This window comes from Manis javanica, chromosome 10 (genome assembly GCF_040802235.1).
Source record: "Manis javanica isolate MJ-LG chromosome 10, MJ_LKY, whole genome shotgun sequence".
In the NCBI taxonomy this organism is placed as follows: domain Eukaryota; kingdom Metazoa; phylum Chordata; class Mammalia; order Pholidota; family Manidae; genus Manis; species Manis javanica.
In genome coordinates, this window is record NC_133165.1 from 28,539,322 (window position 1) to 28,566,603 (window position 27,282).

At 58.3% G+C, this 27,282-nt stretch overlaps 1 protein-coding gene across 17 annotated transcripts in view; it reads right to left on the reverse strand.

The window, feature by feature from the left end:
* Positions 1-790: 790 nt before the first annotated feature.
* LOC108392108 (monocyte to macrophage differentiation factor 2) overlaps positions 791-27,282 on the reverse strand; it is a 114,534-nt gene continuing 88,042 nt past the window's right edge. For 11 of the 17 annotated variants that reach the window (XM_037008080.2, XM_073214969.1, XM_037008063.2 and 8 more), the window contains 13 exons: positions 25,643-25,875; positions 23,938-24,564; positions 22,014-22,051; positions 17,576-17,736; positions 13,190-13,302; positions 12,233-12,470; positions 11,325-11,497; positions 5,530-5,680; positions 4,356-4,546; positions 3,839-4,190; positions 2,705-2,847; positions 2,200-2,339; positions 791-1,695 (listed from right to left, as the gene is read on the reverse strand). In XM_037008080.2, coding sequence (XP_036863975.1) covers positions 1,590-1,695; positions 2,200-2,339; positions 2,705-2,847; positions 3,839-4,190; positions 4,356-4,546; positions 5,530-5,680; positions 11,325-11,497; positions 12,233-12,470; positions 13,190-13,302; positions 17,576-17,736; positions 22,014-22,051; positions 23,938-24,564; positions 25,643-25,875 — 2,666 coding nt within the window. In that variant the 3' untranslated portion in view covers positions 791-1,589. Of the gene's footprint in view, positions 1,696-2,199; positions 2,340-2,704; positions 2,848-3,838; positions 4,191-4,355; positions 4,547-5,529; positions 5,681-11,324; positions 11,498-12,232; positions 12,471-13,189; positions 13,303-17,575; positions 17,737-22,013; positions 22,052-23,937; positions 24,565-25,642; positions 25,876-27,282 lie in introns of those variants that run through there. The other 6 variants (XM_037008047.2, XM_073214968.1, XM_073214967.1 and 3 more) reach the window with 6 other exon arrangements.

Here is a 27,282-nt window from a genome sequence, read left to right on the forward strand (position 1 = left end):
TGCAGACCCTGCATCTGTGACTTTTCCTCACAGCATTATTATGGCACCGGCTGATGATGGAGAAAATCACAATCTCACAGCACTCCAGTTTCCTCTTCTGAGAAATGGGAATAACAGTCCTGACCCAAAGGAACTGATGTGAGAATTAGCCATGTTAACGCCTGTGACATGCTCGGAGGGCTTGGTGTGTAAGCTCCGACGGCCTGACACTGCGGGTGCACCATCTCCCAGGGGCTCTGTGGTCACGTGGGGTCCCCCGTTTGGCTCTGCAGCCTGGATGGCCAGCCCTGACTCCCCCGCAGAGCAGTGGGGTGAAGGGTTGAGACCAGTTAACTCAGCAGGCCTCAGGCCGGCCACCAGTCTCCACAAACTTGTTTTGGGCTCTAAGGATTTTAGGTTAAGCCGTACATTTTCTTTTTAGGTTGTCACACATTTAAAATGACTTTCTGAAAAATACATTTTACCTCGCCTTTTGGGAACTTGGTAGTGTAGCCCTGGAGCCTTGCCCTGAGCAGCCGCCCACAGCCTGGGCAGATGCTCCCGTGCCTCTCGGCTGCGCTCACCAGGGGGCAGCATGGAGCTGCGGGCGTAGGGCGCCAGGAGGACCCAGGACACTGCGCCAGGGCTGGGCACCCCCCCACCTACCCCTTTCCACGTGAGGGCTGCATCTGCTGCGGACTGGCCAGGATCCCCTTGGCCCTGGGTCTCTGTTCCTGCCAACGATGAGGACCCCGGCCCAGAGCCCAGCCACAAGCTCTGTGCACTGTGAAGAGGTCACGGGAACCGTCTGCATGCCTGCCATCACGCAGCTGAACCTGCTGAGCACAGTTTGGGGGTGTCCCAGCCCCGCTATCATCACACCAACACTGTCCTGCACATGGTCAGCTGGATGAAGGAGGCGGGCCTCCTGCCAGCGTGGAGGCACAGTGACCAGGTAGCCGCCAGCCAGGCCACAGATGAAGAGCCTAATATTAGGGCCAGGCCGTGGCGTCAGGGGTCAGGAAGGAAAGTGGGGTGGGAGTGCTGGGGGAGGAGGCCTGGGCAGGACTCTCACTTTATAACTTTCTGGGGGCCTCTAGACCCTTTCTTGGGACTGTACTGAGCATGTAGTTACCAAGAGCAAACCACCTGGCTGGCAGCTCCAGCCCTTTTTGGGGATGCTGGGGTGTCCCTGGCATGTCCCTGCCACTCCTTGATAGTGGGCAGGGTGGAGGCAGACAAGTTAGTTAAAACCATTCTGTCATCACAGTGATCCCCCTGTCCTCCCAGGGTCTCTCCCTCACTGGCAGGGAGGGAAGGGGTTCCTGTGGAGCCCCCAGCCATCCCTCTGGGCCCTGGGGAGTCTGGCACAGTGCCCACCCTGACTCCACGCAGCACCTGCTCTAAGAATATGGAAGATAGTTTATTGAATCTGTTCTCCATTAAAATATTCAAACAAAGCTCTACAACAAACATCACAACTTAGTGTTATCTGTCATATAAATAAAATATACAATAAGATGTACACTGTCCACAGGGCAAGGAACCCACACAGGAACAAGCTGGCAGGACCTCAGGGCAACATGCACTGGGGGCATCCTTAGGCCCACCTAGGGAGGCGGTGTGCGGAAGTGGATCTTCTTGGCCGTTTCCGCATCAGATTTGGCAATCAGAAACCGCATCTTCTTGCCCCCATGCCGGATCAGATCCACTGCTCTGCAACCCAATGAGGGGTATGGAGAGCATGGACCAGCTCGCAGGCAGCCATCCAGCTGCAGTGGACCCAGTTTCTGGAGGAGCCCTGGGGCAGACCCAACCCTCCACCCCAGCTGTCACCCACTGCTGACGGGGCGGGGTGTGGGCCTGGCCATCACGTGCTCCCCCGGAATGGGTGCAGTGGCCTTACAGTTAACACTGAGCCCTGGCAGAGACAGTGTTAGGGGTCACGGGGTCACGAGGCAGATCCTGTGCTCACACTGCTGCCCTTGCCCCCAGCCCCTGGGTGGCTGCTTTGTCATCTGAGGTCTAATGAGGGGAGGGAAGGGGGAGAGGTGGATACAGAGAGCAGGTGGAGGGCCATGTTTCCACTTACTCATCTCTAAAATGGGGCAATGACTGGACCGCCTGTGGGATCGGGGAGTAGGCGAGGCTGATCATGCGGGGGCCCTGGCCCAGCCCAGGTGGCTTTGCCCACCCAGCCCCGCAGGAAGGCCGCCATACCTCAGGTAGCTGATGCCCAGCAGGCTGCTGCCGTTCACCTCCAGGATGCGGTCTCCGGGTGACAGCCGGCTCTCCGACGCTGCGGGGCTGCCCGGGAGCAGGGTCTGGATGTACAGCCCAGGGGCACCCAGTGGCGTGTGCTGGGGGGAAGCAGAGCTTCAGAGGTCTGTGGCCCCTGCAGCTTGGGGATCCCTGGAAGGGCTCGCTTGTATGGTCATCAGTGTGTCTACAAGGACACCTGCACATGTCACTGTCCCCACAGGCCCAGGACAGACACAGATGTCTGAGCAGAGGCAGCAAAGCAGGCTAGGGGAGTGGCTGCTGCATGTCAAAACCCCTTCCCTTCTCTCAAATTTCAGAGATGCCCCTGACAAGCCCCTGCCCCAAGCCCTCGGTGGGCCTCCCTGTCTTCCTCTCGTGGTGACCACACAGGCTGGGGGCCTGTCCACAAGATGTGGCCCCTTGACAGGAGGTGACTGGGGCTGCAGGGTTAGGCAGGCCTCACCATCCCGTCAATCAGGCCCATGCCCAGGCCAGAGGGGCCGCGCTCCAGCTCCACCAGGAACACGTAGCAGAAGTCCTCAGTGCTGGAGCTGCCGCTGGAGGGGGCTGGAGGGGGTTGGTCATCCTCGGGGGATGCACAATCTCCTGGGGGCAAGAAAAGGTGGGCTGGGGTGAGGGGCCCAGGGGTGTCCTCTTCAGCCACTTCTCCACAGGGGAAAGCACTCATGCAGCTCCAATGATATGCCTCTTTGGGGCTGTGGGCCACACCCCATGCACCTGGAAGGGACACCTCTGTTCCCCACCGTGGCTGCCCCAGGACACTGGCCCATCAGAGGCTGGCTGTTCCCAGAGGCTGAGAGAGGGCTCTGCTCAGGCTCTTGCCCAAGTCTGCTCTCCCAGGCCTCCCCAGCCCCCTGCCCTCTCCCAGCACCTCTAAGCACCCTGCCAATCAAGGGCTCCCTGCCACACGAGGACTCCAGGGAGCCTGCCCCACCCTGGGCTAGGGCTCTCTCTGGCTCTGCGGCCCCCACTCAGCACCCTCAGGGGCCCATGCCTTCTCCACAAGATCAGGCCGGGCCTTGGCAGAGCCGGGGCCTGGTCCGAGTGGCCTCCTCACAGCCCTGGGGCTCTGATCCCAGCACACCTGAGCAGGTTTCCTACCTCAGCAGCAGCTCACCAGGTGACCCCTGTCCTCAGGACACACTCCCACCTCGGCAGGAGCTCTGCCAAGTGCCCCGCTGGGCTTGGCAGGGGTGGCTTCACCCTTGATCAGCTTCACCTACAGCCCATCCAGCCACACACACACATGCACACACTGCCTCCCTGCCCCCAGCGGCCTCAGTTCGGCCGCCTCCGGTGTCTACCCCATCTCCGATGCTGAATGCACATCTCCCGAGCCATCCCTGCCCCTATCCTGGGTGGAACAACACCCTCAGGCCCCCAGGGGGTCCCCACTGCCTGGGCCTCATCCCTTTCCAATGCCCAGGGATACAGGTGAAAAAGAGCAGGTAGGTACTGAGAAGCCCGGCCAAACGTGCCACCAGGACTGTGGGTGGAATGACCCGAGGGGACCTGCCCAGGCGCCAGCAGGGTCTGGGGACTGGGGTGTAGGCATGAGCCTGGGGGTGGGCCTCACCTTCCAGAGGTGGTCCCTCGAAGCCACTCAATCCATTCCTCCCTGCTTCCAGGAGCGCCTTCCCACAGGTGCTGTCAGGTTCGGGCCAGTCAGGGGCAATAGGCTCCAGGCCAAGTGGGGTGCTGGGAGGCGTGAGCAGGCATGAGGAGTCCACGTGGGGGGAGCCAGCCTGGGGACCCCCATGGCTCATGCAGCTCGGCTGCCTTACTGAGAGGCCCTGTACACGGGGAGCCCCGACAGAAGGAAGCAAGCACGTGGGGCCAGCTTCACAGGCTCCTCGGCTGGAGGCCCTGGAAGGCAGGGGGCAGCTCTGGCTCTCAGGATGTCCCTCAGGAGTGGTGTGGTGCAGGCCCTGGTGGGGGCAGGGAGAAGGGGCTCAGATGCCAGGCCACCTGACACCGAGGGGCCTCCTGCTTGCCTTTTCCCTCAGGGCAGCAGCCAGGTGCTGCCTCCACGTTCTGCTCCCCCACCCCAGTTATCAAAGCCAGAGCCAGGACAGGGTGTTCAGCTGGGGTACCTCAGGGCACCCCCGCTGGGCAGCCCCACCGCTTGGGATAGGCTTGCTCCGCAGGCTCCACAGGAAGTGGCGGATGTAGAGCAGATGCTGGTAGATGCTGTCATCCAGACAGCCGGCTTCTAAGTCCACCTGGAAGCCCTCGCTCGGCAAAACAATGGGTGGAGGATTTTCATAGGACTCCAGGACATCCTCTGCAGGCAGGGGAAAAGGATGGCATGACCAGCTGGCCCAGAGGAAGCTGCCTGCCCCTCGCGAGCCTCGCCTGAACCCCCACCTGGCACTGTGGGAACCCAGGACGAGCAGACAGACCCGACAAGGATGGGTGAGTGGGGATCCAGGCAGGGGGGACCTGCCCACGACACGTTCTCATCCCTTCTGAATCTCAGCAACCACCCAGCATTGAGCCCAAGCTCTGGACAGAGAACAAGGCCCTGCTCTCCAGGACTTCTGCCCCGGTGCCCCCTTCTGCCCGACGCCTGCCTGTGCTGGGAGCCTAGCAGGCTCAGCCAGTACGTCTGCTCGCTCCGAGCCGGCACCTGCTCCCCTGGCTCCCATGGCCTATGTGCATGTTGGTCTCTGAACGTGAGCACCTCCGGACACAGGCCTCAGAAAATGGGTTGGGGCAGTCCACAGTTCCACTCAGTCCCTCTAGTCCAGGCCAAGCACACAGGGGACCAGGACAGTGGGGAAGCCCAATTTCTATCTGTATCTCCTACCAGCCTTTACATTCCATTTTTGTTTTGTGTTATATGTAATGTTCAGGTCAAGAAATGCATGTCTAATTTATAAGACATATATGTGGATGTCTATATCCACATATACAGTGTGTGTGTGTGCATGCCAGGCATGCTCAGGAACTTTTCTCAGGGGTCGGTAAGGTGGCATCCTGTGTGGAGACCCTGCTCTCTTCCTGGTGGCCAGGCACAAAGTGAAGCCCCCATCCTCAGGCTCCAGGAGAACACAGGGGACCTCTGACCTGAGCCTGGAGCTTGGGACTTAGCCCCCACTGTGGGGGTCCCAGGCCTGGGGGGAGCAGGGCACCTGCAGAGGAAGGCGGTGCAGGGTAGAAGTGCCAGTTGCTCAGCAGCTCCTCCAGGAAGCCCTCCCAGCCCCCGCTCCCATCTGCCCCAGCACAGCCCTCAGGGCCCTTGCTCCTGCCTGGAGGAGGGCTTACCTGACTTGAAGGCATCAGGGCTGTCCTGGACACCTGGCTCCCAGGCGCTCATGGGGCCCATGGCTGAGGCCAGCTGGTATTGCGTCAGCAGCCTGTGCAGCTGGGCGGGGCTCAAGGCGGGGAAGGCAGCCCGCAGGTTTGCCCAGCTCATCTGGGTGACAAGAAGGAGCTCACAGTCAAAGGCCCAGGGTGGCACAGCCTCACCCAGGGCGGCTCTGGCGGCAGAGGCAGAGGGCAGGACTCCAGACCAGCATACCCAGGCCCCTGGGATCCAGGCAGGCAGTGAAGTCAGAGGGGTCAGCGCCCGTGCAGCAGGGCCACCCTCCAGCAGGCAGCTCGCCCATGGCAGCTCATGGGTGTCTGGGGGGAGAGCTGGCTGGGGTGGCCATTCCTGGGAGAAGCCAGCAGGCACCACAGTGAATGCCTTGTCCACTGGCTATGCCCCTCATCAGACACAAGCAGGACTGGGAAAGGAGGGAAAAGCCACTGGGAGATTAGGGTAAAGTGAGACAGGATTCCTGCCTCACATGCACAAGAGATCTGGTCCATTAGGATGTGCATGGAGGCAAAAACCGCATCCCGTAGGCGTCACAGACTACCTCTGCGCTCTCAGGACTGGGAAAGCCTCTTTAACGGAGACAGACGGGCACCTGGGGATCCGCAGGTTTGTTGGTGTGACTGAATCACTCAACACCTGGTGCAGCCTCGCGGCGGCTTCTTCTTAACCTGAAGGGCCCCTACTCCCATCCTGGCAGCCTGGCCGCCGCCTTCTGCCTCCAGGCTTACCCTCGTTGCTGTGAGACACCCTCTGGCAGCTTCCCGGAAAGGGCTCCTGGGGGGCCGCTGCTGACCTCGCCAGTGGAGTGTCCAGCTCTGCTTGCCCCATGGCAGGAGTTCGATCCAGAGCTCCGGCCCCAATCAGTGGGCTTGGAACCTGGAAGGCGGCTCCTTTGCCCCATCCCGAGCTGCCCGCGGTGAGTCAGAAACCGCTCTCACCACGCACCTTCAGGACACATCTTCTCTCTCCTTGGGAAGCTCAGGGGGTTGGGTCCCCTGTTCTGAAATTCTGCCGCGCCGGGTGTTGGGGTGCAAGCCCGTGCTGGCACTGTGCTGTTTCGCCCACTGGCTGCACGTTGTCTACAAAATGCAGACTCAGGATGCACGGGTCTGGGAATGACCTTGTCACCTTCCCTTCCCACCCTGGTGCTCTGCTCTTTGAGGGCAGCTCTGGGCGCTGGGCCTCCCTGATCAGCCCTTCAGTGCCCCGTCTTTCTTCCTGTTACTCTCTCACTTGATTTTATTACCGATGCTAAGACGCTGTGGTTATCACGCCTCTTCCTGGCAGGCTCGATCCCATCCTAAGGCTCCAGGGGAGGGGAGGGCAAGCCCCAGGAGCCAGCGCCCTGCTGACCCCCAGCCCGAGCCTCCACCCTCCACAGGCCAGCCAGAGGCAGCCTTTGTTTGCCCCGAGGTGGCTCCTCCAGATTGCTGCCATTCCTGGAATCCAGGCTTCCCTCCCAAGCCTGTGGGTCCTCCAGGGTGGGCCAGGGGAGGGCGAGTAGCGGGGGCGGCATCCTGTGCAGGGTCGGAGTGCCTCCCCTTCCCACCTTACCAGCTCTGCTTTCTGGGTGATATCCTGGTCTTCATCTTCCAACCCTGCTGTTGAATTTTTCTTCTCTGCTGTCATAGTTTTAATTTCCAAGAATTCATTTTCTTCTCTTATTTATGGAACTTGTTATTATGTTATGGATACTGTATTTTCTCTTATCTTTATGATGATATAAATGTTTCTTTTTACTGTTTCTTCTCCCTTTACTGTTTCAGGGGGTGATAAACTGCCTGAGCTTATTTGATAGGGCCCTCAAGCTAAGGCCGGCTTCACATTTTTAAAGGACTTTAAAGACAAGAAGAAGAATTTGGGCTGGAGACCTCAGTGTGGAGACCACTTACTACCTTTACAGAAGTCTGTGGGCTCCTCATCTGTCCTCCCACCTCTACCCCAGGCCTCTTTCAGGTGAGTGTTAACAGTTGCCTGGCGACACCTGCCTGAGTCCAGGCTTGGCATCCAGGGCCACTTACCATGCTGGCCTGGCCAGTTCTCTGTGGAAACCCAGAGTCACCCCATCCTCCACCTGAGCGGCCACCCTGGTCTGCCAAGTCAGCCACCTCCTGCTCAAGGGGCACAGGCCTGAGCCACGAGGGGCCAGTGTGCCGGGGCCTGACCATGTGGGGTCCAAGCTGTGTGGGGCCAACATGCCGGGCCCGACATTCAGTAGATGCTTTGCCACTCAGAAGCCCCCTTTTCAGGAGGGGATCCTGGTCTCCCCAGACTGGAGACCCTTTGTTTTAAACACTGTGGAAATATACTCGTCTTCTGCCAGAGTAAGAAACAGGCCGGCACCCAGTCTTGCTGAACAGGGGTAGCTGAGCGCCTTGGGCTGCTGCGTCCTTCTCTGGGCATTTTTGTTGAAGTACAACAAGCACACGAAGGCTACACAAATTAGTGTGCACCACTCAATAACTGTTCCAAAGAGCAGGCGCCGGTGCACCCAGCCTGGGCTCATGCGGAGCACCGCCCCAGCGCCCCCACGGGCGCCATCCTGATGCCCAGTGCCACAGGTGCTCTCCTGCTTTGCCCCTGGATTGCAGGAAGCACAACGCCTGTTCCTGAGCCTGACCCCATCCACACAGGTTCCTGTGTGCCTGCAGGTACTGGCACATTCTCGACTGTGCAGCATTTCCCAGTCATGAGTGTACCCCACTCTTACCCACCCCGCTGTGGAGGAGTGGGGCTCTTCACATCCCCGTCCACCGTGCAAAAGATGGGTGCAAGTATTTCCCTCGGGGACCTGCTAGGTGGGCAGAGCTCCCGATGCAGCCCCAGGGCCAGGCGGGGGCACCGCCACTCCCCACCCAGGGCCCACGCTGGCTTTTCCAGCTTTTGCCATTCCCATGTGTTTGGTTTTGAAGGCTCTGTGGTTTTAAATTAGATTTCTCTGATGATTCATAAAATTACTCGTCTTTTCATGTGTGATTTTTCTTCTTAAAATCCCCTTCTGGGTTTTGGTATCAAGATTGTGCTGGCCTTCTCCAATGAGATGGGATGTCCTCTTTTCCTAGTTTCTGGGGTGAATTTAAGAAATAATGGCTTCATTTATCCCTTTAATGTTTAATTCACCAATGAAACCATCTGGGCCTCAAATCTTCTTTTTGGATTTCCTTAAAAGATGTAAGACAATTCAGATTTCCTACTTCCTCTTGTATCACCTTTAATAAGTGTTCTTTTTATTTATTTTATCTAAATTACCAGATTTATCAGCATAAAGTTGGTTATAATATCTTCTTACTATTAATTTAAAAAAAATTTGTCCCCAGTCTTTTGAGATACAATTATTAATTTTTAATGTAGGATCTGAGTGATATCCCCTCCCTCATTTTTTATATTGGCAATTTGTGTCTTCCCATTTTCATTAAACTTTTCAAAGAACCAACTCTTGGCTTTTGCTTTTCTCTATTGTATATTTGTTTACTATTCCACTGGTTTTTGCTCTTCTCTGTTCCTTCCTCCCCCCCACTTTCGGTGGGTTTCATCTGCTTTTCTCTTTCCTTGACCATCACCATTCTCAGCCTGCCTTGTTTTCTATCACACACATCTAAGGCTACAGCTTCTCCTCGTGGCACGGCTTTAACTGCATCCATGGGTTTGGGTGGTGCATCTTCAAGACCAAGTGGGGGCTGAGCAGGGTGGGCTGGGTGGCCCAGCCTCTGCTTGACACTCCCACCAAGGTTTCATGCGAGAGCCTGGTGCTTACTCCCTTAGAGTCCTGAACTCAAATCTTTGCTCCTCAGCATTGTGAGACACCTAGCAATTCTTCTCTGATTTTCAGGGTTTTTTGCTTAGTTGTAAAGTCTTTCCCATCCCATAGCCTGGAGCTCCAGAACTTTGGCACATGTCACAGGAAACTTTTATGGGTCTCAGGCCATCAAGCATGTCACATTCATCTCTGGCTTGTGAGATGCCAAGTCTGCTCCAGTCTCTTCCTAGCTCTGGCCCCTGCTGGACGAGGCCTGGCTCTCAGCATCACACGGGTCCTGCTTCCAGTGAGCCAAAGGCCCCCCGGGGAACACAGCACAGAGCAGCTGTCTGGAGTCCCTTCCATGGATCTGTTACCCTTGGCCCCATGGCTTCTTCGGCTCTCTGGTGCCCTTAAACGGATGGCTCAGTTCTTAGCACTGGTGTTGGCTTAGCCCCAGCTGCTATGACCACAGAGTGAACCACCACACACTCTTCCTCTGTCTTGGCCCCACCACACCTCAACTTTCAGACGTGCCTGCTGCCAGGAATCCCTGTGTCTCCTGGCGGCTCTGCGGTGAACTGGATCGCTTCTCAGGAGTCCTTTGCAGATCTGTAAGGTGGTCGCTGTTCACCCCTCTGTGTTCCAGCTTCCAAAGTGTCTCTGTCTCCTCCAAGTTTTCTTTCTTCCCACATGGGCTTCTGCCACTGGAAAGTATGGCTTGATTTTTGCATAGTGGTATTCTGGGAGGAAGCAAACTAAATTCATTTTCTGGACTTTCTTTAGGGAAATGTTTTGTTTTTATAATAAAAATTAAATAACTTGAAAAAAAGAAGACACTTAAACAAGGTATAGGGTGGCTAACACGTGGGAGCTTCTTACTATCTGCTGAATGACCAATGGCTCCATGACTGACAGCTGAGTGACAGCAGCTTGGCCACCAGGAAGCAGAGGTCACTGCAGAGCTTAAACGGGGGACACACGCAGAGCAGCCACTCGCACAACTACTGCATTAGTGACAACTGCAGTGGCCGCATGCATGGGCGGGATGCTGTGTTTTGATCCTTGGATGGAGGTGACTTCCTCCACTTCTTATACCTAACTGGAAGGTCCACTGTCCCCGCATGTACATCATGCTGCGCTGGAGTCTGCTCAGGACTTTGCCTGGAGATGCAGGTGGCCCAGGAGGCAGGCTCAGTCCCCGGCTGCCCGGGAAGCCCTCAGCACTGTGCTGCGTGCTCCCCCTGTTTCTGCAGGAAAGGGACACCACTGGTCTGGTTCCACAATCGTCTGTGATGACTGTCGGGCAGCTGGTGAGGGAAGAGCGTGAGGCATGTATGGATTTCCAGTTATAACAAATGACCATGAACTCAGCAGTTAGAGCAGCACAAGTGCCTGATGTACAGTCTGGGGTCAGATATCCAGCCCGAGGCACACTGGGCGAAAATCAGGGAGCTGTGTTCCTTCTGGGGCTCCAGGGCAGGATCCATTTCCTTGATCAGAATTCAGTTTCTTGCCACCATCCAGGCCCCCCATTTCCATGCTGGCCTCCAGTTGAGGGCTGTTCTAACTTCTGGGGGTCATTGCGCCCCTTGGCCCAGCCTTTTCTCCATCCTCGGAGCCAGCACAATGGTTGAATCCCTCCTTTTCCTTCTGTCCTGTCTCTCTGACCCATCCCTCTGCCCCTCTCTTCCACTTTTAGGGTCTTACACGACTAAATTGGGTTGCTGGATGACCCAGGGTCATCTCCTCATCTCAGGGCCAGCTCTTAACCTTGCTTCTGCAGAGGCCAGTGCCACATGGGGTTGAAGGTCAGGGACTAGACACAGATACCTTTGGGGTCATTACCTTGCACGGGAGGGAGCAGCTGTGGAACAGAAGTAACTCCACACATTCTCAAAGGCCCAGAGGCCAGGTGCAGGGGCGGCCTGGTCTGTAAGCCAGTCACCCAAGGGCAGCAGCATGCACCCCACCCCACCCCCTGTCTCTGTGCTGTCCTACCTGGATGAGCTGGGCCCTGGGAGTGGCCAGCAGGCTGAGTGTGCAGGAAAGCTTCCTGAAGAAGCACTCTGCGGCCTCCCCGAAGCCGGCAGCCCTCACCCACTCCAGGAGCTGCTGCAGGCGGGCACAGGCCTGGACGCCTCGGGGCCAGTGGAAGCAACTCAGAGAGGGGCCTGGGGGAAGGAGGGAGTGATGCCCAGCTGCCCTCGTAGAGAAGGTGCACCAGAGGGAGCCAGGCCCCAGCTGGCCCCCAGCCCTGTCCTCCCTCTGCTACGCCTCTGCACAGGAGACCTTACACGGGTTTCCAAGGCAACTAACCTGCTCTAGGTCCCTTGGAGTGGGGGTGGGGTGGGGGAGGGAGGGGGAGGTGGCAGAGCACGGAGGGGCTATGACAGCCATGGAATCCCAAGTGCAAAAGGCCATGGTTCAGGCCTACAGCTGAGACCCCTGCTCCCACCCGATCCTGCTTGCAGACCCCTCCCCAGCCTCCCCCTGCCAAACGTGTGCGCTGAGGGCCATATGTGTGTACCATGGGCTTAGCCCTGCTCTCATGTCCCCACACAGGGCCTCTGGTTGGAAGGAACTGTGCCCTGAACCCCTGGGCAGAGCGATGGAGGAAGGTCTGCCATGAGGAGAGAGGGTGCAGAGAGGCAGGTCAGAGGTCACGTCACTTCCCTGAGCCGGTTCCCTCCTCTCTCCCTGCTCCTCCAGGACCACACTCTGCAACATCTCCTACCCTCTTCCTGCCTCCTACCCCCTACCCCATCCACCAACCCGGACCCCATGGAGCAAGATGCCCTGGTTGACAGCCATTCTCAGGAGTCATCTCGGGGCCTCAGCCCACAGGCCTCTGGTGAGGACACGCTAGCCATTCTGCAGGCACGTGGGTCCCGACCCCAGGCCCTCACCCTTGTCCAGGAGCTGATTGAAGAGCAGCGTGCTGGAGAAGAAGAAGAGGTAGGCCAGCACCTGGGAGGTGATCTCAGGGTGGACCTGCAGCTGCTGCAGGAGGTCCAGGGTGGCCTGGTAGATGGACACGATGCGGTAAAGTTCCTCAGGCAGCTGGGGGGCCGAGCACCAGCTCTCACGGCGCTCCGTCTGGAAAGGGGGGCATTCCAGCAGGGCCGGGAGGCAGAGGTACAGGGACTGGGGAGAGAGGGAGATGCCAGCTACACCCTGCTCAACAGGCCTTGGTGTTCTGGGAGTGCCATGGGAGGGGAGCTCCCGTGCCTGGGGTGGGGTCTCCATATGGGCTCCTGTCACATGTGCAGATGACAGCAGGAGGTGCGCACAGGCACCAGTGTGGGGCTGGAAACTCCCCACGAGTCTGGATGGGAAGCTCACCGCTCTCATGACATCTGAAGGGTTTTACTGGATGAAAGAGTGGCTGGTGGTCCCCTGGGCCTGCTGGAGGGCCAGGGGAGGGGGCAGGGCCACAGTGCCCTCCAGAGCACACAGTACCCCCAGCTCTGGCCCTTGGAGGAGATCCCAGTGGGGGGCACCCAGAGGTCTCCCACAGTTGGGCTTCTGAATGCAGGCTGGCTGTCACTGTGAGACTGGGCCCCCAAAAAGACTGGAGAAGTAGGCTGTCCCTCGCAACATGCCCTCCAGGGGGCTGCTGGCCACAGTCACCACTGCCTTACAGTGGGCCAGCCAGCAGCCCTCTACCCGCCCCAGTGCCAGCCCCAGCCAGGCTGGCATCTGCACGATAGAGTCCGGAGCCAGGTGAGGACCAGGACACCGGAGAGTCCAAGACCCCTGGGTAGCAGGTGGGGGAGCATGTCACCCCACCCAGCTTCCCAGATTCCCCTGGAGAGTGGAGCAGAACAGCCGGCCCACCTCCCCCAGGGGCAGCCGGTGCACACCTTAGAGACGTAGTAGACACACTGCTGGAAGGCACGCAGGATGGCCTCCTCCAGCAGCGCCATGGCCTCCTCGCTGGCCGTGCGGGTGCAGGAGAGCAGCGATTCCTTGGAGCCTGCGGGGGACAGCACAGCTGGTCACCGGTCATGCATGGGGCTGCTGGGCCTCGGAGCATGTGCAGGACACTCCTGGAAGGGCAGTGGCTCCAAATACCTGCTCAGTCGCCTCCTAAGCCACCTGCAAACACTCCCATCTTGGGTTTGGAAAATGTGATAAACCAAAGGCACAGAGCATGCCCAGGTGACCCCAGCCCTGACTGCCACACCTCCTGCAGGGTCCCCAGGGATCCTGAGATGCTGGATGAGGTGGTCGAGACATCCAGGCATCGCGCTTCCAAGCACGTCAGTACTGCATCAAGACCAAGCACATCAGAAGCTTGGTAATAGATTTTGGGATCATTTTCCATTAGAACCAACTGCCCCGCACATCACCTCACTCGGAGCACAGGTCAAGGGGACACCTGGCCAAAGCTTCTCAGGAGAGCTGGGATCGGGCATGTGGAATCATGTTCTGGAATCGTGTGGTGGACGTTAATGGAAAAATGTCCGTGGAATCATGACATTTTTTCAAGAAGGGAGAAACCCAAAATCTTGCACCCCACCACCAGCACCCCAGGGATAGGCTTCAGGGAGGAAACTGCTGTCTTCGGCCCATGGCAGAGACCCTGGAATCTCACTGCCTCACAGCTGGTGCATGTCGGGGGGTGCTGGCAGGGGGCCTGCCAGGCACTGAGGGGGCTGTGAGCAGACACCAGGTGATTCCTTCCCTCTGAGAGGGTTCCTGCCCTCTGAGAGGCCCTCCACTAGGTGGAAGCATGCAAAGGGGACCCTGTGTTTTGGCGCCCGGGGCCCTGCTAACACGCGACAGTGGGACGGGATGCAGACTCCTGGCGCTCCCCACCACTGTCCTGCTCTTGCAGTGCTCATTTCTTCATCCCAGGGAGCTACAGGTGAGTGGCTGTGGAGTGTCCAGTGCAGACGGCATGGACGGTTACAGGGGCTGCACCTCAGCCCATCCCCAGCGGCTCTCATTCCCTGCATGTTCAGCAGCAGCTTTTGGAGTGACACACAGCATGGGCCCGGCTGTGGGAGGGAGGCCCTGGGTCTGACGGGGCAAGCTTCACTCCAAGCACTAAGTAGGGCCCCCAGGAGCCCAGTGACCCGGCCTCCTCGCTTCTGGACCAATGGGAAGGAAATGGTGTGCAAGTCCATCAAGACCAGCCCCTGCAAAAACCTGGCCTGCCTGCCCTGCTGTTCACGGTGCTTCTCCATTCAGGCCTTGAGGCCCTCCGGCCCCCCCAGGGTTCCCCCAGAGCCCAGCCTGCAAGGTCTAGTTTGGGACCTCCATGGGGGCCTGATTTGGGATGCTAGTGGGGTCTGGCTGCTCCCTGGACCCTGGGGGAGAGGCAGATTGGGCGACTTAAGGGGCCTTGGGCCTGGGGGAACAAGAGGCTCTTAACAGGCTGCTAGGTGTGGGCTGGCTGGAGCACTGCTTTCTTCCAGAGGCTCTAGGCTACACACATGCAAGGCTGGCCCACTCCTGGCCGGAGCCCACGCAGACTGAACACATTTGACAGCCTGTCAAAGCCAGTGGGCACGTGGGCCGAAAAGCCCAGCTCCAAACTCTGTCACTGGGGGACCTGGACATGGGGCCAGGGCACTGACTGCAGGCCTCCTCTGCCATAGGCTTGTCTGGGAAAGCAGACCAACACCCCCGTGGGGCTGGGGGACCCTGGTGGGAGACGGCACAGCAGGAGGAGGCTGGGTTCACACAGATCAGAAGCCACACGTGTCTTCCCAGACGTCACTGAACACAAGTTGACACACTTGTTGTGGTTCTGCCAGGTTTCCAGCTACGTGGACACCCGCCCAGCCTCTCAGAGCATCGGGGTCCCCAGGACTGAAGACTCCCCAGATCTACAGGCCCTGAAGCACAGCCACAAAGGCATCCAGGAGAATTTTAAGGGGATAAAATCAACCTCCCACCACCACCACCCCACCAGCCATGGAGGGCTGATCTTCCATCTGCCTGTGTGGGTGAGGTGTCCTGGGCTCAGGGCACAACATCTGTTTTCAGAATTCTTCCCACAGAAATTTCCCACTGAAGGTCAGGAGACCAAAACGCCGAGTCTACCCTGGCCTTTGCCCTCTGGCTGATGTCATTGTTCCTCCGAGCTCCCCAGCACCGGCCTGACACAGGACATTGTCTCTGGGACACTCAGATTGTGCTGTGGCTTCCCCTGCCTGCGTGGTTCCTGGGGTGGGTGGAGGTGGGCCCTGGCTGTCCACATGCTCACTCTCCCAGCATTGCCTGGGCTCCACGAGCCCCGGGACCCGCACCAAAAATAACTTCCTCCTAAAAGAGGCAGCAGAGAAAGCAGAGCCCCTATCGACTGCAAGCAGCTTTCTTCAAGGAATCACAGACGCAGGGCCCCGTGCAGGACACACTAGCCCAGCTGGGGTGAGGTGGGCCCACGGGGGCCCCAGGAACCACAGCTTCTCACCACGGCGTCTGAAATCAGGCCAGATGAGGAGCATCAGCAGGACTCGCCTGTGAACTCCAAGCCTGGAAGTCTCGGTGGGGAGCCAGTTCTCCCTGTTGCCTCTGCCAGACCAGAATAAATGGAGCTCCCTGTCACCACCCCGACTTCCTGACATCTCACACAGGACATCATGCATGTGCGACAAGCCAGAGGCCCAGGTGCTCGCCAGCTGTGCCAAGTCCCAGAGAGCCTGTGGGACTCTGCTCAGAAGACATGAGGGGCCTGCAACATCAGTCCTGGCTGGCTGGAGGCGCTGAGGAGGCAGTGGGTTTGGGGAGAGGGATACGGGGCCTGGCAGGTGATAGCCTGTAGGTCACATTCAGAGGAAAAGCCAGAAACAAGTCTGTTCAGATCCAGGCCTCTGGGCGGAGGTCTGACTGGTCGCCTTTCACAGAGTCCCTCCTCCCCAGGGAACAAGGATGGAGGTGACAGACCAGCAGGCCCGGGACACCCCCTGGGACAAAGGAGGACCTGGCTCTCCACTCCACACACCCACAGGAGCCCAGACTCCAGGCCAGGGGGCCACGGACATTCCACTGCTGTCTCTCTTCACTGTGCAGCGGGGTAATGCTCAGGAACCACGATGAGGCCAGTCAGCCTCGCGGCCCACCTCCCCAAACCCCACAGTCCTCAGGGCCCGGCTCAAGACTCCATGGGGGCCCCATTCCTTCTCTAGCTCAGCTTGGCCAGGGCTCCCTGCCCACCCGGCTCTTGGTCCAGTCAGTCTCCACAGCCTGACTCCTGGCTGCTGCCTGAGTCCCGGCCTCCAGGCCTCCTGGCACAACAGTCAGCTGCGTGGACCAGTCCCCGCCCCGTGGGCCACAGGAGCCCCTCCTCTGGGTCAGAGTCAGCCCGTCAGTACCAGGGCCACGGCAGGGCCCCACCCGCATGAGGCTGACTTTGTGTGGTTGCAGTTCTTTCACGTGGAGCCTGCAGCCACCCCAGGAGACACGGCTGAGCACAGATACTGTGGATGCAGTGTCCCACAGAGCGAGGCCCTGGGGAGCCTGGGCCAGCCCGTCCTGCCCACCGGCTTCCTTCCCAAGCTTCAGGTACAGCCTCCACAGCAGCCTGGGTCCCCAGTGGCCAGGCCACCAGGCCACCTGTCCAGATGGCCTAGAGCTTCCCGGACAGGCCCCACAAACAGGAGGGAGGGACATGGGTGGCTTTGTTTTTGCTGAGGAGAAAGGTTGTGTGGGGCCAAGCCACGCTGGTCTACATGAAGCTGTGGCCCCGGCCCCTGGATGCCTGGCTGTCACATCTGCCCCAGCTCCATCCCAGGTCCCACCTCAGGCCCCCACCCAGCCCTGTCAGACACACACTGGTTGAAATCCCCACCCAGGCCTCAGAGCCCCGCCAAATGCCACCCTCTTTGTGAAGCCCTCCTGGACTGCCCAGCCAGCCTCTGAATGCTGCAGCACTTCCCACTGGAGTGTGCGAGCCCTAACATGCACCCTCCCCACATCCGAGCCACACCCTCTTATGGTTCCTGGCTGCACTGAGCCTCCTTTGTGGAATAGCGGTGCCTGTGTCAGGGGCATTGGCGTGCAGCCAATGCACTGCATTCTTCCTGCCAGTGCCTGTGAGTCCCCTGCCTCCCCAAGCAGGACACAGCTGACCTGCGCTGAGTGCGTGAAGTGGCGGGACGGAGAGGGCCGGTGCCATGCATGAGGCACCAGGGAAGCCAGACCACCAGCTCCACTCCCTCTCAGATGGGCCCCGGACGTAGCCCATGGCCAACTCGACCCTGTGATGGCAAGGTGACACCGCGCCCAGCCCACTGTACCTGTGACATCCAGGTCGTCCTCCAAGCTCTGCATGTAGAGCGGGCACTTCTGCTGGATGAAATACAGAAGCTCAACCGAGTTGGACATCCAGAAAAGAATGTGCTGCAGGTCTGGAACCAGGCCAGCCATGGTAAAGCTGCCCAAGGAAATGGGGTCCTGGCTACCAAGACACACAGACAGCAAGTTACACTTGGACCACTCCCCGGGGAGGCCAAGCCCGCTACTCTGTGCCCAGAAGACATTGGTTTCATGGGACACTGACAAAACAGCTACCTTTTGTCACCGTACCATTTCAGGCTGGGGAAATCAAGCAGAGGTACATAGCCTCTAGCCTGACATCTGACACCTAAGCAGGAAGGGCTGCCCCTGGCCACTGCCACTGGTAAAGGACTCTGTTAAAGACAGTATTTTCATACCATATCTCTTGGAATGAGATAATACGGCAGCCGTGAGTGAGGAGACAGTATGTGGAGATGTGCGTGCATAGGGGGAGGACAGCCCACATTGTTAGAACAAGAAACCTGAGTAAGGGTGTCACTTAAGTACAAGAGAGATGACTCTCAGCATATTATTTAAGTGAACAATGTAGTTAACAGCAGACACAAACAGTAATGTGAGTATTTGGGGAGGTGCACAGCCAAGACTAAATGCTCCATTCCCGCAGGAGCCCAACGGCAACATCCAAGGCCGGAGCACCGAGAGCGCGTCTGAGAGTGTCGCTGAGATTCAGAGGGACTGTTAGGAAAACCTGGAGCGACAGTTGGTGGAGGCCACCTCTGAGACTGTCAGGGGCTGTACTGCGGTGGTGGGGTGGGGTTTCCATCACAAACTCTTCGCACTGTTTGATTCTTTCAACACAGAGGTGCACGTCCAGTTCAGTTAGTTAAGACAGAAAGAGCAGCCGGCACACAGCTAGGCCCTAATCCTCATTACACGGTGGGGGATGGCCAGCCTGGGGTGGAGATGCCTCTCCGGAACAGCAGCAACGTCAAGGCCCTGCCTCCTCATTGAAAGGTTCTGTGGTTGGGGGGCTTCCTCTGAGCTCAGATCTACTCCAGCCCTCTCTCCTGCATCTCTCGTGTGCCAGCCCCAGGATGCAGGCCCTAGTGCCTGAGTCACCTGCTGCAGGACAGAAGCCTCCCGGTACTGTCCTGACCCCACTTTTGAGGCAGCACTGAGCTCCCTGATAATTCCTCGATGTCAAATGCCAACCACAAGCCTTTCTTGGCAGGACTCATCTGGCCACACCCACTCAGCAGTAAGCAAGCTGGCCTGGCCTGGCCTGTGATGGCCCCGCCGAGAGAGCCTGGGGCGCTCCAGCAGCCCAGGGTTCGCGTTTGGCGCTGTCATGGCCATACCTGTGCACCATCCTGACAGGTGAGCAGGGGTGTTCACAAGCAAACCAGACCATCCAGACATGACGGGTGTGTCTGGGGGTGACGTGGCTGGCTGTCCAGTGGTCCCAGGACTCCTCAACAATGCAGTGTCACTTACTGGTGGATTTGAGGAGTGCACCAGGCAGCTGCAGGGCATCAGGCCAGGAAAGTGCTGCCCCGAGGCTGGCCCAGAGCACAGGCTCTATAATCCCACTGGGTCAGCCTGCTACTGCCATGAGCAGCTCAGGCCCTCGTGGTTAGAGTGACAGTGGCACCAGGGCTGCTGGGGAGCTGGGCCCATGGGAGAAGCCACTGGGGTCACTGGGTGGCAGGGCCATGAGGAAGTGTCCTGGGAGAGCTGAGGCCTTTTCCCTCCGTGCCTGTCCCCTGCTGTGCAGTGGCGGGGGGGGGGGGACCTCGGACTCCCTCCCCAAGCTTCCTTCCTGTCATAGTCCTGCTCCTCTCCCTGACATAACCTCACTTGTCCACAAACAAGGTGACCTCTCTCTCTCCTGCTCCAGGGAGGAAGGGAAATGGCTCAGACTGTGTTTCCTTGTTTTTCCTACTAAGCAGGACTGCCCACAAGGCTGCCCACTCCCCTGGCAGAGGTCCAAGTCCTGCTCCCTTCTGAGCAAGGGTTCTCCACACTGGCTTGAGTCACACACCCATGTGCTTGCAGGCTTAGGGGCTGCACGTTGTAAAGGCCGCTCAGGCTCTTCAGAGCCTAATTCCACTTTGTTTCCAATGTTTATTGCCCTTCTCAGTCCCACCTGGAGCTCAAAACGACAGGCCTCTACCAAAAACTACACCACCAGGTATCACCAAGGTGTTCCCATGTTGAATCCCAGCCAGGTCAGCATCGTGTGCATGCCGCCTGGGCACATGCTGGGGGGCCCAGGCAAGCAGCAGAGGGGCCTGTTCCACCCCTTTAGGCGAGCACCGAGTGGGGACAGGATTTCATGGACAGGATACCAAAGGCCCAGATAACAAAAGCAAAAACAGACAAATGGGACCACATGAAACCAAGGAGCTTCTGTGCAGCAAAGACAACCATCAGCAGAGTGAAAAGGCAACCTACTGAATGGAAAAAAATATTTGCAAACCATCTACTGTTTGGAATTCATTTCCAAAACATTTGGGATTAATTTCCCAAATATATAAGGAACTCCTACAATTCAAAAGCAAAGAAACTAATAACCCAATTTAAAAATGGGTTGAAGACTTAGAGAAACATGTCTCCAAAGAAGACATACAGATGGCCAGCATGCTCCACACCACCAGGAAATGAAGAGCAAGACCACAGGCGAGACCACCTCGCACCTGCATCATCGAGAAAATGAGATGATAAAGTGGGTGACGAAGTGGATAACCTGGACCCTGGCACACTGTCGCTGGGAATTCAAAGTGGTACAGCCTCTGCAGAAAACAGCACAAGGCTCTTGCTGTGTTCAACCACAAGCCACCAGTGGTTTCATCCCAGGAATTCAATCATGGTTCAGCAAGCCTTCTAATGTAGTGACCATGTTCACAGATTCAAGAGAAAAAACTTACAGTGATCAAAGATGAAGAAAAGGCAGTTAACTAAGTTCGAAGGCTATTTGCAAAGAAGCCCAGAATACAAAGATCTGAAACGAGTGGGGCAGAGTCTTAACGTTAAATTCAGGGGTGGGCCCACAGGTAACTAGCATGTTCTGTGGTTTTCTGTAACTTGGAAGTTCATAACTTCAAAAAAGAAAAAGAAAAAGAGCTCCCTAGGGATGGGCACAGGGCTGTTTTTATGCCTAACAACACAGCCCAGATAGCTGCAGTAAGGCTGCCCCATCTGTGGGCCCAGGGCCCAGCACCTGGTGAGGAGGATGCCCACTCAGCTCTGGCACCCCACACCCCCACACTTCTGGTACCCACTGTCCCTGTGCAAAGCCGCATGTTCATGCAGCTGCCACTGCCCCCACACAGGCTGCACATCGTCCCTGAGGGCCAGAGGCCACCCCCTGCACCAGCAGTCTGCCACTTGGTGGTCTCTGGGGCTTCCCGTGTCAGCAGGGGCCAGCAGGCACCAGTGTGCAAGCAACAGGAGGTCAGAGCCTCACTCGCAGCCTGGGGACAGCTGGGCACTCCACAGCCTCACTGCTCCTGACCGAGGCTTGGGTCTCTCCTGAGCCTGGGCTCCTCTTGGAGAGAGGGAGGCTGGTGTAGCTTCCTCCTACTTCCCCCACCGGGCGGGCACAGATAAGCCAGCTCACAGGCAGCTGTGCACACAACCAGGACAAGGCCAACGTCTCTGACCACAGCCCCTGTGTGGCCGTCCCCATGGTGGGCAGTGCCAGCCACCACTGGCTGGCCCCTCCCAGGGTGTGACAGCCTGCGTATGCTCTGTAAGCAGATGGCTGAGCTGCGGACTCCGTAAGCACGAGCACACATACAGAACCACATGGCAGGTGCCTTCCCCGGTACCCTTTCTGCTGCCATTGCTCTGAGCTCCCACTGCATGGAGGCAGCACCTGGCAGCTCAGCCGCTCTCCCCACTGCCGAGCAAACACTGCACTGTTGCCACATCATCACACAGCTGCCATGGCACATGTGGGTCACTTTCAACAAACAGCCTCTGCAGCATGTCCCCTGCCCTCCCCAGACGGTGTTCCTCTATGGCACCTCTTAAGAGTGGGACCATTGGGTCACCGGCTGGGCACGTCTTTACCATGAATGCCCAAGTCCCACCAGCAGTGGGGAAGAGTAGAAATAGTGCTCCCCGTGAAAACAGGCACTGGCATAGACACACTGTCCCATCTCAAAACCGGGAGTTGAACATTTTCCTAAAGAAGTAGGCTGAAGAGAGAAGACTCAGAGAGGGTCTTGCCCACTGAGGCTCACAGGCATGCTGGAGAAGTTTCCCAAACACAGAGCTGCCCAGGGTGGTGATTACAGAAGTAGGAATGGCCTCTCGGAGAGGGAGGCCTGTGTGCAGAGCACAGAGCTGACCCCAGAGGCGCCCCTCCAGGAACTGCAGGTCTACAGGGAGCTACTTCCTAAGGGGCAGGAATGGGAACCTGGCCATACTTACAGGTGCGCCTGCTTCTCTGCTAGCTCTTTGGTTTTCTCCTACAATTACAAAGAAGAAAAACAAGCAAGGGAAAAACAGGTTACCATGGACATGTTCAATGAGACCACGAAATACATGTTACACCGTCAACACACAAAATAGGGCAGTTGTCCCAGACATCCCACACTGCTGACTGTTCGCTCTGAGCTCTGTTTCCATTTGATTTGCTATCTTCCCATTGTATTCCTGAGTACGATCCCCACAATTCACAGCATCTGGCTTACAGAACCACCGGCCATTTAAGAAAGAGTGAAGACATTTTACAAATATCAAAAAGAAGATTCTGCTAACACTCTTATTCTTAAGTTTAATATATACACTTTTAAATGTCAGCCACAGTGACACGAAGTAGATTACTATGTGCTGAGTATTTACAGATACATTTAATGTCCCAACAGGGACTCAGATTCAGCCAACATTTTCTGCCACTTTTAATCAAGAAATTGCTTCTGCTGTAGCGGCAGGTTGTCTGGCTACGCACAGCCCTAGGCACTGGCTGTTACTGGTTCCAAGATGCGCACATTTGTGTAGCTGGTGAGAAACCAGAGGCCAGAGTAGAGAGAGAACTGTTAATGCTCAAGAGGCACATAAGCAATGAGTTGCACAGGCCCCAGACAGGTCAGGGAGAGGGTTATGAATGCTGGGTGCGACCTGGAGGCTGACTCCTTGGCTTACCAGCTCAGCCCTGGATAAGGGAGGTCACCTCTGTGGGCCTCAGTTCCCCTGCCTGTGCAGTGGGGCAGGGACTGGGGACACTTGGCTCTAGCTGGCACCCTGCTCCTGCAGGGGTCACTTACACCTCCTTGTCTCCATTTCCTCAGCTGTGACGTGGGATACGGTGCCCCTGTTGCCAGGGCTGCTGCAGGAATTAAATCTAATGGCATCTGATTTACTAGTGAGTGCCTGGCACAGAGCAGACTTGGGAAAGGATGGTGGTTTATAACTCAACCTCTAAGCCCCAGACCGCCCGGTCACCTTTGGCCCTGATGTGGTCAGGCCTTCGCACTGAACGGGCTTCACCCAGCAGTACTCACGACTACCCAGAGAGAAGCGACCACACGGCGGACACTAACCTCGGGTCCACCCGGGGAACCCTGGAGATGCAGCTCGGACACCCACAACCCATTCAGATAGCCTGTTCAAGCCTTTGGATGTTCGTGGTAGCCTGTGGTGGCTTTTGCTTTTAAAAAGTTTCAAACGTTTTAAGTGCGGATTTTAATCTGATGAATCTACGCAGGCAAATGTTTTCCCTTTTCCGCACCTGCCCCAGGGTAAGCATGACCAAGATTCATGGAGGGCTCTGTGAAGGACTGTGTGTAACTACCAGGCATCCTTGGAGGCCAGGGTGCTCCCGGCATGAGCAGGTGGAGGCCAGGGTGCTGCTCAGCACTCCACAGGGCCCAGGTTGGCCCACAACTAGGAATTCTGCCCAGACATGCACAATACCTGGCCTAGAAATCCTGTCTTGGAGAGAAGGTCTCCAGTGAGCAAAGTGTCCCCCAAACAAGTTGGCAAGGGGGGCTGTGCAGTGGGGTGCTAGGTGCCCCGGCAGGAAGTCCAGGGCACCCAAGCCAGATATAGCAAAGGCTCAGGGCTCTGGGCACCTGGCTCACGGCTGGGAAACAGAGAGGAACACAAGCCCAGAGCTCACGAAGCCCATTGCCAAGCCCCCAAGGGGGTGGGGCCACAGCCAATAGCCCAGGCTCCCTGGTGGTCCTGCTTCCAGGATTGGGAGGTGTGGGCCTGCAGGGAAAGCTGGGCTTCATGGGGCTGGGTGGTTGGCAGGGAGCCTCATGACTTTCACCCAGGCAGTGGTACAGCCCCCACCAGCTCCTCCCGTGGCCCCAGGACTTGGGACAGCGAACCGCCCCACCCCGTGACTGACCCAGACTGTCTCCTGGATGGCCTTCGCTATCTTGAGCAGGAGCTGCCCGAATGCACCGGGCTCAAGGCGGGTGGCCGAGTGCTGGATGCAAAGGCAGAGGAGGAAGGCAGGGGTCAGCTGGTGGTCGCCGCTGCCTGGCTCAATCAGTGTCATGATCCTCTGCAGTAGTGCATCCTCCACCTCCGGCTCGAACTCCAGGTGCAGCGGCCGGGGGAGATTGGCCCGCATGGAGGTAGGGGCACCCGGGGCCTGGAGCGCAGCGCCACACAGCCTGCAGCTCTGTGGCGTGGCCCGGAGGCGGGCCAGGGCCTGGGCAGGCAGGGGCTGGGCCTGCTCCGGGTCCTTGAACAGCAGTAGGTAGTAGAGGCCCAGGGAGAGCAGGTCACCATGGCGCAGCTCAACCGACTGGCCACCCAGCGCGGAGAAGTTGACAGAGACGGGTGCCCCAGGGATGGGCTCCAGTACCAGCCTGGTCCCCATCTGCTCTCGGCCCCTGGGCTGCAGCCTGCGGATGGTGCAGTGCAGGGGCAGGATATCCGGTGCTGAGAGGCTGACACTGGGCTTGCTGGAGGGGGTTCTCTGGCCCACGGTGTGCCGCTCCCGGTTGAGCAGGTACACCAGGCTGTCCTGAAAGCAAACACAGACCTCAGGGCAGGACGTGACCTCAGGCAGTTCTGTCAGTGGGAAGGGAGGAAAGGTGCCCCGGACCCTGGCTACCTAAGCTGTGTGGCCAGAACCTGGGCCTGGGACACCCCACCCCCAAGCCCTTCCTAACCTGCTGTGTGCCCCCAACTGCCCCCCATTTGTCACCCACCCTGTCCCTGGGGAGGTTTCTCAGAGCAGTGGCACAGCAGTCACACGGGGAGGACTCCAGCTCTGAGACACAAGAGGCCAGATAAGGTCTGGCCTGGAAACCGACGCTGGTTCACATACAGGCCAAGTGCCGCCAATGCCCCCCAGGGATCCACGACAGGCTGTGTGGAAGCACCCCCTCCGCTCAGCGAGCACAGAAGCGTCCCTCACACCCACGCACCAGAGGCCCCAGCGCCCCACATGTGCACTGATGGTGGAGCAGAAAGGTAGCTCAGAGAAAGCAGAGGACAGGCCAAGGAGGAGCAGTGGCCCAGTAGAGTCAGCCAAGGGCCAGACTCTTCCAGCCGGGATGCTCTGACAAGTGGTCAGAATGCCACTGGGGGTAGGTGGCAGGTGGCTTCTTTCCCATGCCTCCTCTGAGAGGGTCTGGCACTGCCCTGAAGGCACACACAGCCTGCACACTGGCCTGGAGGAGACTGCAGGCCTGGGCCCTGGTCACCTGCCCAAGCCCTTCCCCAGAGCCAGGCCAGGAAGTGGCCTGAGACCCAATCTGGAAGGTGGCAGAGAATTCTCTGTGAGGGGACCTGGGGCCAGGCAAATGCTGGGTAAGTGCAGAGGAGTTGGGCAGATCCTCAGAGCCCTCTGACCCACTGTCTCCTCCTGCAGCCTGGACAAAGAGAATGCTCTGGAAGGAAAGCATAAGGGAACCCCATTTCTTCCAGAGTCCAGGACAGGCCCCACGTGGTGGTCCCCACACACCCCATTTCTACCCCTTATCTTCCTCAGAGTGACTGCAGCCCCACAAGCTACAGCTCATAGCTGACCTAGCTCCTGGCTAGGGGGCCTCTGCTCTGAGAATTCCCTGGGCAGCAGGCGAGGGGGCAGTGCTCACGTGCTGCTGGCTGTAGCCCTGCAGGAGGAGCAGATGGGGCGACTCGTAGAGGGAGTAGCGCATGGCGTCCTGGTCGGGCTGCTCGGGGCCCTGGGCTGCGGTCGGGCTCAGGCTGGTCTCGCTGACAGTGCGGCGCAGCCGGGATGCAGGGGGGCTCTGGGCACCCCCAGCGGCCAGGGCTGGGGTTCCCTTGGCCCGGCTCCGCTGAAGCCTCCGGGCTTGGGCGTTTATCCCTGAAACAGAAGCAGCGCAGGGTAAACAGTCAAGCCTAAGGCCCCCCTCCAGCCCTTCTGAATTCAGATGTCGTGAAGCCACCCTTCCTAACGCCGGTCGCTGTTCTGTCCAGCCGCCCTGGAGGGGGCCAGACTATCCCAGCTGACCACGTCTGCACAAGGCTGGGGCACCTCGGGGCTCCCCTGAAGAGCAGGTACCCCAGCTGTCCACACCCTGAGGCCCCACAGGAGCCTGATAACACAACCCCACCTGACCCTGCCAGCCAGCTCCTCAGTCTCCCCTGGGTATGCACCTGCCGGACCACTGCCAGGGCTTCCATGTGCTGCCCCGTCCCCATCCTGCTCATCCACCTGTCCCGTCCTGCCAACCAATCTGTGTGTGTGTGCAAGCATGGCGTGTGCTGTGATGAGACAAGAACCGTTCATGGATCCCCCCAGTTTATTAGAAGACAGCAGTGCACTTGCCAACATCAGCCAGCCCGCTGAGCAGCTGGACTGTATGGGGCAGTATAGCTGCTCCCTCCCGACACCAGTCAGCACGGGCACACACATGCACGCGCACACACACGTACATGCACACCCCGTGAGACTGCCTCACACACCCAGGCAGTGTCTTTTAAACTAATGCTGCAGCTGCTGGAGAGCCGAGAAGCCAAATGGAACCCAGAGAACCAGTCTCTGGTCGCTTTGGCTGACCCCGGTGCTTTTTCTCTGAGCCCTCTGCCAAGTCCCCTCCTCATAGCCTCCATCTGTCCCCATCTGCAGCATCCCTTCCTACAACCATTCCTCACAAAACCAGACAAAGCCAGAGGAATGAAGCAGGCAAGCCAGAGCCAGGGCACCGCCTGTGAAGACCCACCTGCCCTTCCAGAAGGAAGCGTGCTCTTCTGCAGCCTGCAGGGACCCAGGCTGTAGGAGACCAGGCCAGCTCAGCCGCAGTGTGAGGCTGTCCACCCAGCGTGCTGCAGAGCCGGCCAGACACTGGCAAGCAGGGGCAGGCAAGGGCAGGGGAAGGGGCGGGAGTGGGTGGGGGCAGGGGGAGGGGCGAGCAGGCAGAGGGGGGCAGGTAGGGAAGGGAGGGGGAGTAGGCAGGGGCTGGTGGGGGCAGGGGGACAGAAAGGGTTAGAGGAGCAGGAGTGGGGGGGAGCGGGGAGCAGGCAGAACAGGGCAGGTGGGGGGCAGGGTGTGGGAAGAGCAGGGTGGGCAGGTGGGGCAGGGGGGCAGTGGAAGCCAGCCCCCAGCTACTCTCTTACAAATGGCAGACCCCAAGGCCTGTGGCATCATTGCACAACTATGAGGCCATACCGGAAAGAAGACCAATTTAAAACCAATCCCAAAATGATGTTCTCATCCCCAGGCTTTTCCTCCGTCTAGATGGGCTATAGGAGAGGCTGCACCTCAGAGAGA